Genomic DNA, 20,328 nt, shown 5'->3' with positions numbered 1-20,328 from the left:
GTTCTAGTGAGCTTCTAATGTCAGAAGGGAGATTGTGCCAGACAGTTGCAGAGGCACAGCTAAAAGCATGCAAATACCATGACCATCTTCATTTGGTGCATAGCTAAACGCCACTGTAAGGACAACCAGCGTTCGTGCGTTGGTCTATGGCCCTTGACAAGCTCCGAACGTTATTGTGGTTCGTTTTCAGGGAGCACTTTGTGTGTAATAAGCACGACCTTGTAATGTAGTCATTGAGCAACCGAGAGCCAATGAAACCGCTACGGTTGGATCTTGCAGTACCCATGCCAATTCGTTTTGTACATCATTCCCTCGTTATCCACGAAGGATACGTTCCGGAGATCAAAATGGTTTGTTTGATCAGAAACTTTATTTATACTGCAGGAGAAATCCGATGAGCTATGAAACTCTTTATCACAGATGTTCAATCGAGGCGGGGCAAACAAACAATACGAAACATAATCGGAGTGCAAAGTATAGGAAACGTAAGCATATCACTGAAACAATATTTATATTTGTTTATTTTGCAAGGTAAAGCCCACTGAGCTATTAGCTTATTTTTCATTCACGACTTGGCAACAAATGATAGCTCTACGAAGTGGCTCATGTGGAAATGTATAGCAGCCAAATAATCTAAACACATTTCTAAATGTGGAGGTAAAACCCAGAGGGCCCAAAGAAAAAAAATCCACCCGACCACAGGGAGAACATGCAAACTCAATATACACACAGATATATGTATCTATATATAGCAGCAGGCGTCAGGGTCTGGATCGACCCCCCGGCCTCCTGTATACCAGGCGAGAAAGATAACGTGACACCACCGTGGGGCCCTTAAGTACGTAAAAAAATTAAGTATATGAGTTCAAATTGCATAAGTACATAAATTCCCAAGTTTTAAAAAAGCAGTAAAACAGCAAAAACTGTCCCAGACCATACCAAGACAATACACAGTCCCTCAATAAAATTGTATAAATGTAACTCGATGCATTGTTAAGAATTACAAATCACATTTGAAAAGTGACTATCAAGCACTAATCTGCCTTAGCATTTTTTTTTTAAATAAAGGTTTATGATGTTAAGGGAGGAAACAAGGTTGTTCCAAAACGTTGGTGTTGCAATGGCAAAGACTTTGGCACCTGTTCCAATTCTTGTTCTAGGGATAGTTAAGAGGCAATCAGATGGATGCCAGGTTTATTTGGTTTGGCAATGGGGTTAATGAATCCATTAGTATAGTATATATTTCCCAATAAGGAGTTTATGGATGAACAGGGCCCAATGTAGATTTCTTATTGAATCAAGTAATGTGAGATTAGATTTTAAGTATCGGTTACAATGGTGGGTCTGTATGGTACCATCCTGTGCAAATCGAAGAGCAAAATTACAAAGTGGATTTAGTCTGTTTAGTGATTCATTAGGAACTTATCTGTAAGCATCATCACCGTGGTGGTAGAATGATAGCTTCAACAATTTGCAGGCGTAATCGATTCGGAAAACAATGTTTCTATATGAAACCCAATTTTTGATTTGATTTTTTTTTAGTTGGAATGTGAGTTTTTAATCCATCAGTAAACCCAAATGTTTGAAGCACTCCGTTTGTACTATGATGTTGTTTCTGATATCCGTAATAGGTGAAGAGAATTCAATTATATTTTTGTTTAAGGAAAAGACCATGATCTTCGTTTTTTTAGGCTTTAGGATAAATATTAGTGATGACAATTGGTGTTGTTTCAAATCGAAATGGAGATTTACCTGATACGAGCATGACAGTGTCATCAGCAAACATGTAATTCTGAGTGATTTAAGTTTAGTCCAATATTGTTTAAAAATAATTAGAACAAAATTTGAACCAGCACGGAACCTTGGTTATTTTAATATTTGTGGACGAGATGTTATCAATGTGTACCTTTTGAGAACGATCTGAGAGGTATCTCTTAAACCACTTTATTGTAGTCTGAAAATGTTGTTGGACAAAGTCGTGTACGTAGAACCTTATGGTCAACAGTGTCAAAGGCTTTTGGCAAATCGAGGAATAGTAGACAGCAGTAGTGGCCTTTATCCAGGTTACTGAAGAAAAAATTGTATAGATCCACCATTGCTGTAGTGGTATAGTAATCCTCTTGAAAATCAGACTGTTTACTGTGAAGGAGATTGTGAGTTTTTAGGTAGCAGTTTGTCATTTAAGTATTTTTCTATTTTAGTAACTGGTGAGAGAATAGAGATTGGTCTTTAACATATAGTCTTCTTTGGAAACATTTTTATATACTGGACGAATAAGAGTGGATTTCCATTATATCGGAAATGTACCTTCACTGAGAGGTTGAACATGTGTGAGGGGTTTATACATCTGCCACAGCCACGAATGCAGGTAACTCATCTTCTCCCGTGGATGATGGTGTATTCATTGATGGTAATTTATGCAATAAATCCAGTTCAGATATGGGACTAAACGAGACGTGCGGACGATGACTTTCACTCGCATTTTGAGCTTTCCTCTGTTTTCAACTGAGCTGAAAGTCTTGGGATTTTTTTTGTGAGTTTAGAATAGATTGGTGGTCGTAAGAAAATGTAGCATTTCTTACTTGGGAAATACATATATTTCTCATTGTTCGATAATTTAGCGACTCATTAAGCTCATTTGATGTATTTGCGTTATTCATGGCGATATATGTAGTTGAAATGTTCGGATCAAACCAAGGTAGACGATCAGCCTTTATTCTGAACCTTTTTTAAGACGGCATGTTTGTTAGTTTTTTTAGGAATTGGTTCTCAAAATGTGTACAAGCACATTCAAAATCTGGGATGTTGCACACCGTATCCCAGCCAGCTTGAAGAGTGTCATATATAAATGATAGGTCAATTTGTTTAAAGACCATTTTACAATGATTATATGAGGTGTTTTCTTTTTTTATGACGAATACCAAATATAATGGCAGTCACTGAGATGGTTATCTAAGGCTCCCACTTATTAAAATGCACTGGGTGAATTTGTAAGTAGGATATCAAGTATGGACAAACGATCTGAGGTTTTTAGATTGGGTCTAGTGGTTGAAGTAATCAACTGATTTTGATTGTACTCGTTTTTTTAAACTCGAATGCATCATGTAGTAGGTTTAGCCAGTTCAAATTGAAGTCCCCTATGATCAATAGCTCACATTTTGGAATGGGTGAGATAATTTTATCCAGGGATTAATTCGATATTTTGCTGTTTGGTGGTCTACAGCAACACAAACTCTTCCTCAGGGGTCCGGAATCTAGTCCCAAGCCAGGATAAAATAAGTCATATTTTTTAATACTTTTTTTAAAAACATGCTTTAATGAAATGTATCGTACTCGTAATGGCAAAACTCCAGGAAGTGGCCCCGAAGCTTGCCATAACGGAAGGGACCGTGGTGATTTACAGCCAACGTCAGTTGAGCGTGGACAATTAGACCCAAGCCGAAACATAACATATAAAAAAGCTGTCTCGGGTGTGGACCAATCAAATTCAAGAACAGTGCATATCATTATCAGAGTTGTCTCTTTTTGTTTGCATTTTTGACTGTGTTGTGGTCATTGCAAACATGATCCCTTGTGTAAAGGTGTCAGTTTTTGTGCCATATAAAAAGGGTAAAAACCTATTACTTTAAAACATATTTTTTTTCTTTTTAATGATAGAATATAGTATTGTCATCAGTATGACATAAGTTTACCAAGTTTGCAGTCGATAGTACATTTGGAAGTGGGTTCAAATTGAGTTACAAGATTTGAGGATACGACAACAGAGTGAGTTAATAGAAAGCGTGTAAAAAGAATGTTTACAAATATATTTTTTATGATAGAATATAGTATTGTCATCAGTAAGACATAAGTATGCGAAGTTTGCAGTCGATACCACATGGGGAAGTGGGTTAAAATTGAGTTACAAGATTTGAGGATACGACAACAGACAGTTAAATAAAATCGTGTAATAATAGTAAAAAGGATAAGGGTCGGCGAAAGGGTGCCATCAAGAAACATAGCTGCCAAATTCCAAAGCAACAAAGAGGCTGAGAATGGCAAATGAAGAGATCGCAGTATGGACATGGAATGTGAGAACAAAATGGAAAGATACAGGTACGACATCCTAGGACTGGCAGAAACGAGATGGCCAGGAATGGGGGAGAATAATGGGGGTGAAGTGATCTGGTCAGAGGAAGAAAAAGTGCATACCAAAGCAATCGGATTCTTCTTGAGCGCAAAAGCCAAAGTGTCATTATCGGGACACAGACTGATTAGTCCAAGAGCAATTGTAGTGAGATTTAATGGACAACCCCAAAATGGCTGTCATCCCAATATATACACCAACATCAGATAGCACAGAAGATGTTATTGAATAGTTCTATGAAACGCTGGAAAGCACGTTAAAGGAACTGCCTGGGAAAGATGAAGATTGCTGTGGGAAACTAGAATGCAAAATCTGAGAAGGGTAACACCGGATGGGAATGCATCATGCGAAGGTACGGATATGGAGAATGAAATTAAAGAGGTGAGAAACTGCTTGAAATCGCTTAACGTGATGTGCTAACATGTTCTACTAAGTAAATGGACATGGACGGCACCGGATCTAAACATACGAATATGATAGATCTAGTAATTATCTAGAGACGCTAGAAAACATCAGTTCGATTATTCAAAACATTCCAAGCAGCCAATGTGTCATCAGACCACAGCTCGGTACGATGCAACCCGTGACTAAAACTAAAATCTATATCCTTAATGCAATATGAGAAGAAGAGCAACAGAGAGAGGGACTCGAGAACGCGGAGACAAGAAGGAAATATGAAGAGGAAATAGCAAGTAAAATCAGGGGGGCAAAAATAGATCCCCTTAGTATAGACAGCAAGGCATTAGCACGAAAGAAGATAGTGGAGCGAGCAGTATAAGCAACAATACCCTTAGTATTACAACCACAAAAAGAATAATTGAAAAGTCCATATTATTTGGGTATTTCGGTAAAGTCACGTAGACAGACTTTACCGAAATACCCAAAGAATATGAATTCCTGCAGTCATGAAAGCTTTAAGCCAAGATTTTATTGAAAAGTCGCACAGGAAAGAGAAAAATAAAGATAAAGGAATCGGATGAGATGGCGACTAAGTACAAAAAACCTATGCAATGGGGTAAGAGCATTGGCTAGAAAGGATACGTATAAATGGCTAGAAGAGTAACGTAGCGACGTTGAATACTACGCTGGAGAATACAAGACCAAGGAGGTGTACAAACTAGTCGAGCACAAAAAGGAAATTGCAACCAAGGCAAACGGCGATAAAAGGCAAGAATGGAAAGATCTTGATGGACAAAGAAAAAAGATTAAAAAAAAGAGATGGACTTGAGTGTTGCAGCGATTTGTACAGGGATACAGATCAAGAGAACAAAAACTGCGAGATGAACTATAATCGATGCCCCCACCACTGAGAGATGATGAAAATGATAACATTGTATGAAGCAGAAAAAGCAATACAACATTTTAAAAATAAAAAGTCCAGAAGTGGATGCCATCAGCGGAAAAATTATAGAATATTGTAGACTGGAGGGAAATAATTAACAATATGGGAGGTGCCACTGTTTAAAAAAAGTATAGGGGGTGTTGTGTGTGATGACTGACGTGACTGTGCGCCTCAGGTCCCATGCCCACATAAAGAAGACAACGACGATGATACAGTTGGCGCAGATCAGCGGTGAGGCGATGGTGGCTCGTGGGGCAAGGGCCCAGGTGTGGACGCATTCAGTAAGCAGCTGGGATGGTTCCTCGCCAGATGTCATGGAGCTGAATAGACAGGCGTCTATGGGAGATTGGAGAGAACAGTCTAGTGATGACCTTTATATGCCACTTGATTATACGTTCACCCTTGAACGTGCATGTCTCATGTTAAGTCCGTGAACTTTATTCAGAACTAAATCTTTTATGGCGCGCCAAATATATGCAACATGTTGCATAATTCGTGGTTGCTGGGTAAACAATCTGCATGCTCTATTTGTGTGCGTTGCAGCGTGGAGCGGCTCCACTCCCAAGTGTGGTCTTGCCATGATGTAAAAGCTGACAGAGTGGAAGAGATCGATTGCAGATGATTCTCATAGAGATGACACCATGCACACCACTTACGGATATGTGAAGAGGTAGCACAAAGTTACTGGGAGGGAGCAGGAGGTGCACCCCCCACAAAAGCACACTATTAGAAGATAAACTCACAACGTCACTTTTTTTTTACCAGTTTTAGTGGATAAGTTCTCAAACCTCATCAAGTGTGTCTCGGGTTTCAAACCCTCGGACGAACACAATGGCGCTTATGAAGTTGGCGCAGATCAACAGCAAGGTGATGGTGGCGAGCAAGGCAAGGGCCAAGGTGTGGACGCATCCATTAAGCAGCTGGGATGGTGCCTCGCCATATGTCGTGGAGCTGGGTAGACAGGCGTCTACGGGAGAATAAGAAAAAAATCAGAAGATCTTATTTTGTTGAAGCAAGCATAGGCTTTAGCCTTTCAAGCAGGAGTCATTCTATTTTCTTGTAGCAGGCACTGAGGATGGGAATCAAGTGGCAGCTATTCTGCATCTGATGCGTACTTGCCAGATTTAAGGATGGCTTTAGTTTTCAAAGCTTTCGTGACTGCAGGAATTTCTCTTCTACGTAAAGTCACGTAGAAAGAAAGAAAATTAAATAATAATAGAATACGACGTTTCGATGAGAACACAAGCCATCGTCATCAGGTACGAATGAATGAGAAAACAAACCTAGTAAACTTAGAAATATACAAACAAAACACAGACATGGATACACACATAGACACACAAGCAGAGAGAGACTCACAAAAAGACAGAGAAAGACACACATAGGCACATAGAAACAACGCCTATGTTTGTCTCTGTGTGAGTCTCTGCTTGTGTGTCTATGTGTCTCCATGTCTATGTTTTCTCTCTCTCTCAAATTTAGCAATCTTTGGAAGAACTCAATCAACCAGGTAGGGTGTTGACTGTTATGTTAGGCCCCTCTCTGTGTTGTATTGCATTATAGTTCTAAGCTTACTAGGTTTGTTTTCTCTTTCATTTGTACCTGATGACGATTGCTTGTGTTGCAATCGAAACGGCGTATTCTATTATTATTTTATTTTATTTATTTCTACTTGACTTTACCGAAAGAACCAAAGATTGATGGCTCCACGCCTGCGGATTGGGTGTCCGTGAGAAAAGTGGCTAGCCATTTTTATGCTCGTGGTCCCAAGCTCTTGATGAATTGCAGATAAATCCCAATGGAGACCTGTGGGCTTCCTGCATTTCATCTGGACAATACCACCGTCTGCTTCCTCCATTGAGAAAGGACCATGGAATGTGGACTTTGTTGGGCAGCAGTAGAGAGTGCGTGAGAGTGTTTTTGTAAACATGTATTATATTATTTGGGTCTTTCGGTAAAGTCATGCAGATAGCTTCAAAGAAAATAATAAAAAAACTACTACGTTTCGATCGCTTAAAGTCAAGATGATGTATTATGTTTTTTGTCGATCAGCAACGTCGTTAGGGTGGACTTGGGGAGGTTTGTAAGCTAGTGTCGCCGTTTCTCCCAGTAGCCTTAGGAGGTACCAGACTTGTCTGCTCTCATTTTGATTCTAGTGCCTCGACTGTTTCACACCACCTTTGTCGTCTTGCCAAGTCCAGTGGCTTAAGCACTCGTTTGCGGTCCCCTGTTTCTGATCAGCATTGAATTGTCGAAAGGTTGTTCACTTTATGAAGACCATCGGGTTTGAAGGCTTTTCTAAAGCCTTTTGCGATGTTTTCCCTTTCAGCTGACTTGAACGTTCAACTGGCTTTTGCGTTATAGAGCACGTGCTTGTCTTATGCTGCTGTGCATGATGTCAGTTGTTCACCTCTTTGATCATTGACATTATAGCCCCACAGGGTGTGGTGGCGATTAAAGTTTCCAATATGAATGGTAGGGTGGCACCGACGGTGCTAGTGCTGGACATGACCACTCCATAAAGGCGTGTAGACATTTTGACCACTGTTAAGTCATTGATTTTGGATGGCGATGTCGTGGGGCGAGTTGTTCCGCATGACCTGTACTGAGTGGTTCAAGTCAGTCGTGACAAAGGTCATATTTCGGATGGTGGCTTGCAGAAACGAGGGTACATTTTACCAGCACCGGGGCATGGATATGAATAACCTATGAATACAGTCACATCTCAAGACGCTAAATAGCTGTGGAGGATACGCAAAGACGATCCACAAGACTCTACTTCCAGTCAGTTGTAATGACAGCACACACCATGCAACACGCAGCATCCATTTCACTTTTCTCACCTTCCACCGTTCACAAGTAATACCACAGACACCATTCTTCAGCCCGTACATTTCCCTGATAGGTGGATCAGTACCAATACTCACTTATCAAAAATATGGTCAGACCATCGAGTAGCTTGGGGCCATCAGAATGATGGAGCTCATACTCATCTGAATTTTAACAGAAAGGTCATATTTCAGTATTGTAAAAAAAAAACATTGTAAACCCCTGACCTTACCTTGTATCACCAAATCGGTTCCTTCCATGATCTCAAACGGAATTTCCTGCGACTCCATGTGTAATATTATTCGGCAGGAGTATGTATTCTGGTCGCTGTGCCTCACGCCATTGATCTGTAACGAAGCCTCGTGTTTGTCAGGATTTCCCACCAGGGTCAGGCGGTTCGTGAAGAGCTCGTGGACATGGGTCTGGTTGTCCGTCCTTTCGAAGATAGACTCCCTGATAAATTTTCCAATTCTCCATATGACACTGATGCTGCTCGGCTTCTCGGATTCGGGGAAGGCGAATCTGCAGGGAAGAATGGTGGAGCCTCCCTCTACAGCCTCCACAGCCCTCTCTACGCACACCTCGTAGCTGTTCAAGCTGTTGCAGATCTCCCCAATTCCAGCATCTGCGGGTAACAGGGAGGAAGGTGGAATTAACACGGCCACGGGTTGTGTGGTAGAGAGCAGCATCTGCACCAGCACAGGTGACTCAAGCCTCTGCACAGCCTCACGTGACTGGATAGTCAGAATCAGAATATGTATTTAGACTTGAAGAATCCGATGAGTTAATAAGCTCTTTTTCATAGATGTTCAGAGGAAGTGGAAAAATATACATTCGGTGGTCTTGGCAGGTGCGTCGTAATGATGTCATAAGGAGCGCCGCAGTGGAGAGATGTTAATTACCTCGCCTAGTATACAGGAGGTCGTGGGTTCGATCCCGATCCAGAACCTGACGCCTGCTTTATATTTAAGGCCACGTGAAATGTTGAAGGCGCGCTGACAGGAGGTCACAGGACAGATCCGGATGCCATAGATTGTGCTAACTTGCAGTGTTTTAGCCACCTGGCACTCCGTTCATTGTTGTGAGCGTCGCTCCTCTGCCCTCCGTTGCTGGAGGCCGACTTTCTGCAATTACCTAGTAGCGTCCTTCACGAGCCTCCTCCACAGAGGCCAATCATTAACAAGTCTACTCAATTCCATATCTCTTGCACCACACCAGTCCATTTCTTCTCTCGCCCATGCCACGCTCATTTAGCCTCCTTTATCCGGCAAAACAAAAGCTGTTTGGGCATGCAGGCTACATGACCCAGCCAACACAGCTTTACTTGCCAGAGGAGCTCACCGAATGGATTGTTACACCGAGGATAGATCGTAGACAGGACAGCCTGAATGTTTATATCTGACGCAGATGTTCCATTAGTGGGTACATGGTTGGCAAGCATAGAGAAGAAAGGGCATGATCGTGGCAGAGAAGACCTGAAGCTTTGTGTGGAGTGCCATAACAGGTAGCTTTATGCAGCATTACACAGCCAATTAAAATATAATGCTGCTCGACTGATTCGGAATGAGACCTGTGCAGTCAAACTGGAGCTGCCCGGGTATGGAAACCTCTCCATGCTTTCCACAACTGCCCCATCACTAATGGGGAGTTCAGGGGGTGGAGTGTTTGATGACACAAAATACGCAGGCAGGAGCTTAGTTTTGGTGGAGCTGATGGTAAGGCCCCACCTCTTCGTAACACGCTCCAGGGTAAACAGCAGAGCCTTCAACTCCTGCTGATTGCATTGTGCACACAAATTATCATGCAACCTTCAATGGACCACTGCTAATACCACGCAATCAATTCTTAAGCCTATACACCGACAACTGTTTTCTCACGGGTCTAGCAAACCCGATCCGTGGGTCAACACCAAGACCCAATGCTGCTATCCAGCTCAGAAACTCGGCTCAGACTATACGGCTCCTTTGAAGACTAATCTGAATTCAATGGGTTTTCAATATTTCAGTATCGTAGAAATGTGTTCATCCTGGTTCTTACATTTTATCACAAAATCGGTCCTTCCATTATCTCAAAAGGAATGATCAAATAATCTGTTTTTATAGGTTTTCATGCCAGTTCTCACCTTGTATGATTAGATTGGTCCCTTTTGTGATTTCAAACGGCATTTCCTGTGACTCCGTGTGTAACATTATTCGACAGTAGTACGTATTTTGGTCGCTGCGCCTGACTTCCCTAATCTGTATCGAAGCCTCGCCTTTGTCAGGATTCCCCATCAGGGTCAGGCGGTTCGCGAAGAGCTCGTCGACAAAGGTCCGGTTGTCTGTATTCTCGAAGATGGAATGCCCGAGAAAGTTTCCAATTCTCCATATGACACTGATGCTGCTCGGCTTCTTAGATTCCGGGAACGCGAATCTGCAGGTAAGATTGGCTGAGCCTCCCTCCACAGCCTCCACAGCCTTCGCTACGCACAGCTGATATCCTTGAGAGTTGGTGCAGACCTCCCCAACTGCAGCATCTGTGGATGGCAGGAGCGTGGGATTGGCACAGCTGTGGGTTGTGTGGTAGTTAATCGAGCCAACACCGTCGTCTACTGCTCCACCAGCACGGGTGACTTCAGCCTCTGCGCAGTCACACACCACTATATACATTTTGCTAAGGCAGAGGCAGCGGAAATATCGATTTATATTTCGGATTGGCGCAAGTGTTTCTCATGACAAGTTTGCAGCATGAGAGCTTAATGGTTTGTATTTGCACAAAAGCCTGACGCCCATACACAGACACTTGTGACACTTCATTGACACAGCAACAGGCACTGGGCAAGTTAGACGCAGACACATTAGCATGCACACACACACATAGAGTGACACAGACACGTGTAGTTGACCTCAACCAGGTGGCTTAGCTGGAAGTGCTGTAGAGCAATTACGAGAGGTATATGGGAATGGCCTGCTGGAATGCGCTAAATTATGCCCATACAGCCTCTGACTGCCAATTGTCATCATCAATTGCTGGGCTGTTGTGGCATCCTCAGTGAAGATTAGTCGGCTGCTTAAAAAAATATATGCATGGTGGGACGCAGACCCGTATATGAACATAAGGTGAGACGTCAGATTGGTGTGATATTAAGCATGGGTGTTCATTAAGGATGTATTTATCACCTACGTTGTTTAATGGCCTGATTGCCTATGTATTTACGAATACCGTGAATGCAGTTAGCACATTAGTGAATCCAGAATCAATAGAGGAAAGATGAAAGTGCCGCAAATAAAGTATGCAGAAGATGCAGGTTTGTTGGCTAGGATCTTGACAGGAGCTGTGCAGATGTTGGACATCTTAGGTACCTCGGGTAGACACTGGGGCCTGAAGTTAACTTAACCCAACGTTAATGGCGGTAGTTATAAATGGGGCTCCTGTGCTAGGTTCGTAAGTCACAGTAGGGAAAGCGAAAGTTGATGTAATAGAAAACTTTGTGTACTTAGGCAGTAATGTCCACATGCGGGGGGCTGAGGTCGGGCTTATTAAGACTCATGGAAACCACTTTGGAAGAGAAGAAAGGTCCGTATGAATGAAGAGAAATGGGTGTTTGGGGCAGCAGCAACAACAGCAGCAGCAGCAACAACAACAGCAGAAGCAATAGCAACAACAGTAGCAACAACAATAGCAATAGCAGCAACAGCAGCAACAACAGCAGCAGCAATAACAGCAGCAGCAACAGCAGGAACGACAGGAGCAACAACAGCAGCAACAGCAGCAATAGCAGCAGCAACAGCAACAGCAGCAACAACAGCAACAACAACAACAGCAGCAGCAACAACAACAACAGCAGCAACAACAACAGCAGCAACAACAGCAGCAGCAGCAACAACAACAACAGCAACAACGACAGCAACAGCAGCAACGACAGCAACACAAATAGCAGCAACAGCAGCAACAACAGCTGAAACAACAACAGAAGCAAAAGCAACAACACCATCTTCTTTGGTTCTTTCGGTAAAGTCACGTAGAATGAGAATAAAATAATAAATTGATAAAATAAAATAACACAATAATATTCTCACGACGTTTCGGCCACAACACAAGCGGCCTTCATCAGGTGAAGGGACGAGACTGTCTGGTAGGACAGCGCTGGAGTGAAAGAGCCACGTTCAGATCACGGCTTTTAAGCTGTGTGAGAGGAACAAAGCGCCTTGACAAAGGAATTAGCATATAATTTAGCATTGAAATAGCTGAATGATTAGCTTGTGACTGGTCACAGAAATAGTTATGTTAAAAGTTAAAGCATACACATCCGCAGAGGCACGTGGCTCTTTCACTCCAGCGCTGTCCTACCAGACAGTCTCGTCCCTTCACCTGATGAAGGCCGCTTGTGTTGTGGCCGAAACGTCGTGAGAATATTATTGTGTTATTTTATTTTATCAATTTATTATTTTATTCTCATTCTACGTGACTTTACCGAAAGAACCAAAGAAGATGAATCATTGCAGTCACGAAAGCTTTAAATCGAAATTCAACAACACCATGTGAGACACGGCTCTAAGGAAAGCTGTCTCGGGTGTGAACCAATCAATTTCAAGGACAGTGCATATGTAGTGGAGTTGGAAGGTGCGTGGTGCAAACAGCGTGATTACATGATAACACAGACAGTACGGGTTATGTTGGGTCAGCCTGTAGCGAAGGCAAATACAGTGCAGGTTATGTTAGGGCAATTAAGCTGGGAGAGCCAAGGACGGCACTGATTGGTTGGTGTTGTTGCCGAGGCTGGAGGGGCGTCTTGAAGTCTGGCGAGCTAACAGGTGGACGGTCACGCGGAGTGCCGTTGGAACGCGGGTTAATTAATTGGGGGGTGTAATGAGAGCGGGCATAAGAGCAGGGGTTGGAGTCAGCAGCGAGGGAGTTGGAGTTTGGAGAGCTTGGAGACGGAGAAGGTTGTTGAAGTTGGAGAGCTTGGAGTCAACAGCGGGAAATTGAAGTTGGAGTCAACAGCGGGGAATTGAAGTGTGGAGAGCTTGAAGACAGAGAGTTGGAGAGACAGAGTTGGAGAGACAGAGTTGGAGACGGAGCTTGAAAACAGTGTAGCGATAGCGGAGCTGAAGAAGAGAAACAGCCAGCAGTGGAAACAGCATAGTGATAGCGGAGTTGAAGAAGAGAAGCAGCCAGCAGTGGAGAGAGCGTAGCGATAGCGGAGCTGAAGAAGAGAAGCAGCCAGCAGTGGAGAAAGCGTAGTGATAGCGGAGCTGAACAGAGACGAAGCAGTTAGCAGTGGAGAGAGCATAGTGACGGTGATAGCGGAGCTGAACAGAGACGAAGCAGTTAGCAGTGGAGAGAGCATAGTGACGGTGATAGCGGTGAATAGAGACGAAGAAGTTAGCAGTGGAGTAAGCGCAGTAATAGTGGGGAGCGGAGAGACAAAGGTGGCGAGCGAGTCGAGTGAAGCACGCCGAGCGAGCCGTGGGGACATGGATATTGTGGAATATGAAGGACATGCGGAGAGTTGTAAATAAAGCGGTGTTCGAAGAAGACAAGAGCTGTCCGAGTGAAATCGAACACTACACATACATTATCAGAGTTATGATTTTTGTTTGCATTCCGACCGCAGGTATTGTGGTCAATGCAAACATGACTCCTTGTCAAAAAGGTGTCAGTTTTGTTGCTAGATAAAAGGGTAAAAAAAAATAATTATAACATTACTGCTGTTCTTCATGTACTCATGCCCATCCGAACAAGCACACCGATAATGTGGAAAGCGGCACAGTAACTGTCTGTCGCCGGAGGCGATCACTGCGAAGTAGAAGCATAGGAGGCTGGAGCGTCTTTGGAAGAAAATTTGTTTCAAGACTGCCTGACTCGCTTACCGTGCCACCCCTAGATCTACAAACCAACTCATTATTGATTCTCGCAGATAGTTCTATGCTCTGGTCGTTAATGAGTTGGCTTGCGACTCCCATGCTCCATGGCGCGTCATGAAGGGTCTGCTTCACTCCAACCACCTAGCAATTAGTCAAGCCCGTCTATGCACAGTACTTGCAATGTTCTTCGCCATTAAAATAGTGATGATCAGGACGGCTGTTTATAACTTGAAAGTAACGCGTTCTCCCGGTCTGGCATCTTGAGTTTTATCAACCTGGAACCAGTGCAAAACTCGAGACCTTCGCACCAGCGTCGATGGCAGAGGTGACAATGTTTATCACACGGCTTCCAAATAAGACATCGCCGCTCAACACCACCAGCAGATCGTGGGTTCAATACCTACCCTATCGCCTTTATATTTGGAGTTTGCACGTCTATCTCCCTGTGGTCGAGTGGATTTTTTATCTGGGTCCTCCAGTTTTTCTCTCATTTATAATCAACATAAAGCATTCAGAGTATTTGGCTGCTATAAATATCCACATGGTAAGCCACTTTGTTGAGCTATCGTTTGTGATAGCCAGGTCGCTTCGGAAAAAAAATACCTATTTAGATCTCGACTATGGCGCCAGTATATTTGTAGTTTGCATGTCTCTCTCCCCGTGGTCGCGTGGTTTTTTTTCTTTCTCCAGGCCCTCCGAGTTTCCCTCCACATTTAGAAACATGCATTGATATTATTGAGATTATTTTGCTGCTATAAATGTCCAAATGATAAGCCGATTTGTTGATCTATCATTTGTGGCCAGGTCGCTTCTGAAAGATAAGTTAATACCTCAGTGGGCTTTGCGTGGTAAGATGGGGATATTTTCATTTTATTTGTATGTGGTTGGGTCATTTGTTTACCTTTCTTGTACTCTTCACTCCTATCGTGATATGGTATTGTATGAGTTGTCGCGTTCTGACCCCGTTCCCCTACTGGACATGTGTAAAAGAGCCTTATCTGAGTTCGTTGGCTGAGCATGTTAGGGAAAAAAGGTTGAGCCTTTGGTGCAAGTTCCAGTTAAGTGTATGGCGGCGCCATTGTAAGTGGCCAGAGGGGGGCAAAGGGTCGATGCCACTTGCAAATCATTGGAGTCGCCATGCTTTGGAATCTCGCAACATTGAGCTCCAATGCCTATGCTGCGATGTGGGTATTGAAGTCTCGGCACTGCCCTCACTCATTTTACATAGTATCCCCTTGCAGATAGGCACGGGATTCTGACTGGATTCAGTTGAGGTTGGGATTCCAACCCAACCATTTTCGTGTCAACTTCGATGCATGACATAGATTGTTCAGAGGACTAAAGTAATGGGCCAAATATTGATATGATTTTGAAAACACACGTGATTACATTTCTGTTGTAATATTTGTTATGCCCGTTCTCACCTTGTATCACCAGACGAGTGCCTGTAAAGGTCTGGTATTTAATATCACGTGACTTCATGTGTAATATTATTCGGCAGTAGTACGTATTCTGGTCGCTGTGCCTTACACCACTGATCTGTAGAGAAGCCTCGTGTTTGTCAGGATTTCCCATCAAGGTCAGGCGGTCTGCGAAGAGCTTATGGACAAAGGTCTGGTTGTCTAAGTTGTTGAAGATGGAATGCCCGAGAAAGTTTCCAATTCTCCATATGACGCTGACTTTGCTGGGCTTCTCAGATTTCAGGAAGGCGAATCTGCACGGAAGAGAGGCGGAGCTGCCCACCATGGCCTCCACGGTCTTTTCGACGCACACCTCATATCCGTAGTTATTGGTGCAGACCTCCCCAGCTCCTGCATCTGCATGGGGAGGGGTACAATCGGCACAGCCGTAGTGATTCAATCACAACCGAAAATACTGACACGACGTTTTGGACAGGGCGTGCACACGAACAGTCAGGGAGTAAAACAAGCCCTCTGATTGGTTACTTAAATGGCCTGAAAATATATATTTTTAGAGGCATGGAATTGAATGGATTGGAGGAGAAATACAAATAGAAAGAGCGGGAAACGGAGGATGATTGACAGGAAATACGGTTGGAAATCCATTCGGGAACGTGGAAGGTGATTGGCTGGAAGGGAAGCAGAAGGTCAAGGAACCTTTGGCAAAGGGGCTGGAAGCGTTTATTAAGGAGAATTGAGAGAGTTCGGGACGCTTGGAGAAAGGGGAATCTTTGAAGACCTGTGTGTCTCATGCTGGAAGAAATAAAGGACTCCTCTTAATGAAGACTACTAAGACTACTATGTCAGGTGTTACGACACAGCTATGATTTGCAGTTATAATAACAGCATGAGCCCTCGTTATCCACAGTACCAATATGGTTGACTGCAGCCACTGCACAGCCATACCAACATTTATCTAAGGCAGAGAGTGGACAAAAACATGTTTATGGCAGGCACTTGTACAAGGACGAAACATTGTGGTATGAGAAGATTGTAGTTTGCACCATTTGTGCAAAAAAAGTAGACAGGTATTAAAAAACCATGCACAGACAGTGACACGAGAGACGAGGAACGAGACGCGTGCAAATAAAAAGACAAATATCCCCTATAGTGCGAACAGATTGTTGGAGACAAGTTCTGTTAGTGAGCACCTTTGAAGGTCGGAAATGGCGTGTGAGGGAGGTGGAGATCTCCCCATTGTATCCTAACACGTCCACCACCCACGTGGTTCTCCTGGCGCTCACCGCGGACAAAATACGGAGACAAACTCGGCTGCACGAACACGCCTCTTGAACCATAAAAGAGGTGTTTGGGTTTGATCACGGAAATACAAATGTGCTGCTAAACCTGCCACCACCAGACAAAACCAACGAGTAAGGTTTGTCACGTAAAACAAAACGTGCCAATTTGTTACTCGCTCAGCACACCAGTGTGTTGGAGCCAGGACACTTGGCTCGCACATGCCAGACGATTGCCGTAAAAAGTGAGTCGTATTGTCGCCAGCACACACGACTGACCAACAGTCCCTGTGAGCATGCAGCAGCTAAGAGCACCTGAGCTGCAACCTCATGATGATGCTATGCCGTGAAATGTTGCCGAGAGATAGGTCACGTAGCATTATATCGCTGGCATTCATTGCTCTGTTACACTGGATTATGATTGCAAGGTAGGCCGAGTTAGACTGATAATGTTCTTGTAAATAACAGTTGATCATCGATTATTCGGCTTTCAACATTATCCGGCAGTCGTGGACTGATCCGGCGAAAATGGCAAAACTGCTCCAAAGGCTGTCACCAGTCCGGTGATCGGCACCGTTTGCGTGACAAAAGCAGCTTATTCCAGTGTCAATTATTACATACAGTACATTATACACTGCATACAACTTAAAATATAAAAATACTGCACGTATATACATCACCCCATGCAGAGCCTACGACAATGGAGTGGTAAGTATTGTACAGTAAATACAGTTACTTTGAACGGGATATTTTTTGTCCATTTGTTCATTTATGCAAATTTAATATTGTAAACAAATGCAAAACGAACACACTTTAAAACATAAAACATAATGTCATACAATAATATGCAAAAGTAAGCTATTTAAAATATGTATTGTAGTGATTATCCGAAGTATTTGAAAATCTGGGGCCCCCTCTCCCCCAAAGCCGCTGGATATTCGATGATCTAATGAAGTTCCACGCCAGGTAAGTCTCCACCTTGAACTTTATGACGTCTTCAAGCACAGTATGCCACACATCAAGAAATTACTCCATTAAAGGCGCCAACCCCCTTATATCTGCGTCTCTTATTATCACGAGCTTTTTAAAATTATCCTGACCTTTCAATCGGATTGTGCACCTAACCCGGCTCCCCCCACCCCGTAATAGCTCGCCCATGAGAGCTGAGCGCACCATTTTAACTCTGAACGCCGTTAAACCTGCTAAGGGGCCGTCCATAAATGACGTCACGCGATTTTGCACGATTTTTGACCCCCCCCTTCGTCACACGGCGTCACAAAAAGTCTGACCCCCCCGTGATTGGCATTCGATCGCAAAGCAATACTGCTGAAAGCGATCAGATTGTTAAAACAATAAAAATTCCATATATCTCAGGAGTAACTGACAAATTAGCCCGTGTTTTGCAAAAGCAAAACATTACAGTAAGATTTGGTACAGTACAAAAAATTCAAAAACTAGTATCTTGCACTAAAGACGCATTACCTAAATTATCAACAGAAGGTGTATATCGGATTAATTGTTTATGTGGTAGATGCTATATTGGACAGACGGGACGTAACATCAGCATAAGACTAAAAGATCATCAAAGAAATATTTAATTATCTCAAACACAACTGTCGGCAGTGACAGAACATGCTTGTCAACAAGGACACTCAATTGATTTTGATAACGTTGAAGTGTTGTGTAAAACGAATTATTACTGGCAAAGACTAATTAGGGAATCCATTGAAATTTAGAGGAATAGAAATAACTTTAATCGCTCTGACAGCTACAGGCTTAGTGCGGCTTGGAAGCGTGTTATTAAATAATACATATTACAATTCCTTATAGGGGAAACACATACTATTTTAACGGATTACTAATGTAGCATATAATCACTAACACACATTACACCTAATTACTAATCTACAACTCATTACTAATCATAACCATTAACTGATTACTAATCGATTATATACTTACAATACCCCCCCCTCTGCCTCAAATCACTGCACCTGAAATTAGTTAAATGATGACGTCACCCTGCTGCTCTATTTAAGACCGGGAGCAAGCGAGGGCTTTACCATTCTGGCGAATTGCCCGATGATGCTGGATGTAATTACCAGCGAAACATCGTACTCAAACTGTAAATGTTGTGGATTCACTCTTCAACACACCGGTGGGCTAAAGTAGTGAACTATTTGTCTTTTGTCAACGTGACACTTTTTTTGCTGATTGGCCGTGTCAGGTGGTGGAGGATTACGACACATTTATAAATAACGCGATCTAACCCAAAAACCTTTATTATGAATAATATTGGTCGCGAAAGCCTACGTGTTAAACTGACAGAAGAACCAGTTGAAGACAGAAGGCCAGCTAGCCTAGGACACTGGACTCGTCTGACCGCCGTCCTTGTCAGGGCCGGCAGACTGAGTCAGTGGTGGGACCCTGGAGCCTCGGAGCCTGACGCCCTTGTCAGGGCCGGGTCCGCGTGACCAGTGTTCGAGACCTGCACCTACGCTGGGTCAGGTCAGACTAGCCCGAGACCCTAGCTCAGGGATAGGCGAGTTCTGTGGGGAAGTTTATCCCCTTAGCTAGCGGGTGGAAGGGCCGTTACCTTTCCTGTTGGAAGGTGTTGTGTTATGTGGAGAAGTCCGTGTTGTAATAAATAAGTGCTGCCTCAACTACCCGTCAACGGCGTCCAAAGAACCCACTACATCTGCATACCATCCAAATGCCAGTGTCAGCATCTACAATACCACTCATGCTATTAGGGCTGACAGCGCAGCTACTTATTGACACAGGGGTGGAAACTAAATGTGTTACTAAGTGAATCCTGGACATGTTGATCACATTGACAAAGAATATCCGAACAATGAGTGGGATATCATAGGAATTCTGGACATACTCAGACTGATGGCACTTGTACTCAAATACATTTGAAAGTAGTCAAATATGAATGGCTGTATTTGTAATTTCGTTAATGTCCTTTCTTACCTTGTATCATCAGATGGGTCCCTTTTGTGATTTCAAATGGGGCATCGTGTGATTCCGTGTGGAATATTATTCGGCAGTAGTAGGTGTTCTGGTCGCTGCGTCTCACATCCCTGATCTGTAGCGAGGCCTTGCGTTTGTGAGGATCTCCCACCAGGCGTAGGCGGTTCCTAAAGAGCTCGTGGACAATGGTTTGGTTGTTCGTGTTATTGAAGATGGAAACCCCAATGGAGTTTCCAATTCTCCACATAACACTGATGTTGCTCGGCTTTTCAGACTTCAGGAATGTGAATCTGCAGGGTAGAGTGGCGGAACCTCCCTCCAAGGCCTCCACAGTCCTCGACACGCACACCTTGTAGCCTTGAGAGTTGGTACAGGCCTCTTCAGCGACTTTTTCTGTGGATGATATAGACAGGAGTGTGGCATTGATGCAGCCGTGGTTTGTGTTGTAGAGAAGAGTGTGAGCCAATAACGTCTACAGCTCCACCAAGTTCACATCACTCTCTCTCGGAAC

At 43.4% G+C, this 20,328-nt stretch overlaps 1 protein-coding gene across 1 annotated transcript; it reads right to left on the bottom strand.

The window, feature by feature from the left end:
- Positions 1 to 278: 278 nt before the first annotated feature.
- On the bottom strand, positions 279 to 11,424 carry LOC116958492 (sialic acid-binding Ig-like lectin 12). The gene is made up of 3 exons (XM_076057131.1): positions 10,420 to 11,424; positions 8,530 to 8,922; positions 279 to 6,435 (listed from the first exon to the last, which is right to left on the bottom strand). The coding sequence occupies exons 1-3, from the start codon at positions 10,943 to 10,945 to the stop codon at positions 6,251 to 6,253; spliced, it is 1,104 nt and encodes a 367-aa protein (XP_075913246.1). The 5' UTR covers positions 10,946 to 11,424; the 3' UTR covers positions 279 to 6,250.
- Positions 11,425 to 20,328: the final 8,904 nt, after the last annotated feature.

This window comes from Petromyzon marinus, chromosome 79 (assembly GCF_048934315.1).
Source record: "Petromyzon marinus isolate PM22_M1 ecotype Great Lakes invasive population chromosome 79, UKy_Petmar_22M1.pri1.0, whole genome shotgun sequence".
NCBI lineage: Eukaryota > Metazoa > Chordata > Hyperoartia > Petromyzontiformes > Petromyzontidae > Petromyzon > Petromyzon marinus.
Note: the sequence above shows the minus strand (reverse complement) of the source record. Positions and strands in the feature narration are given on the sequence as shown.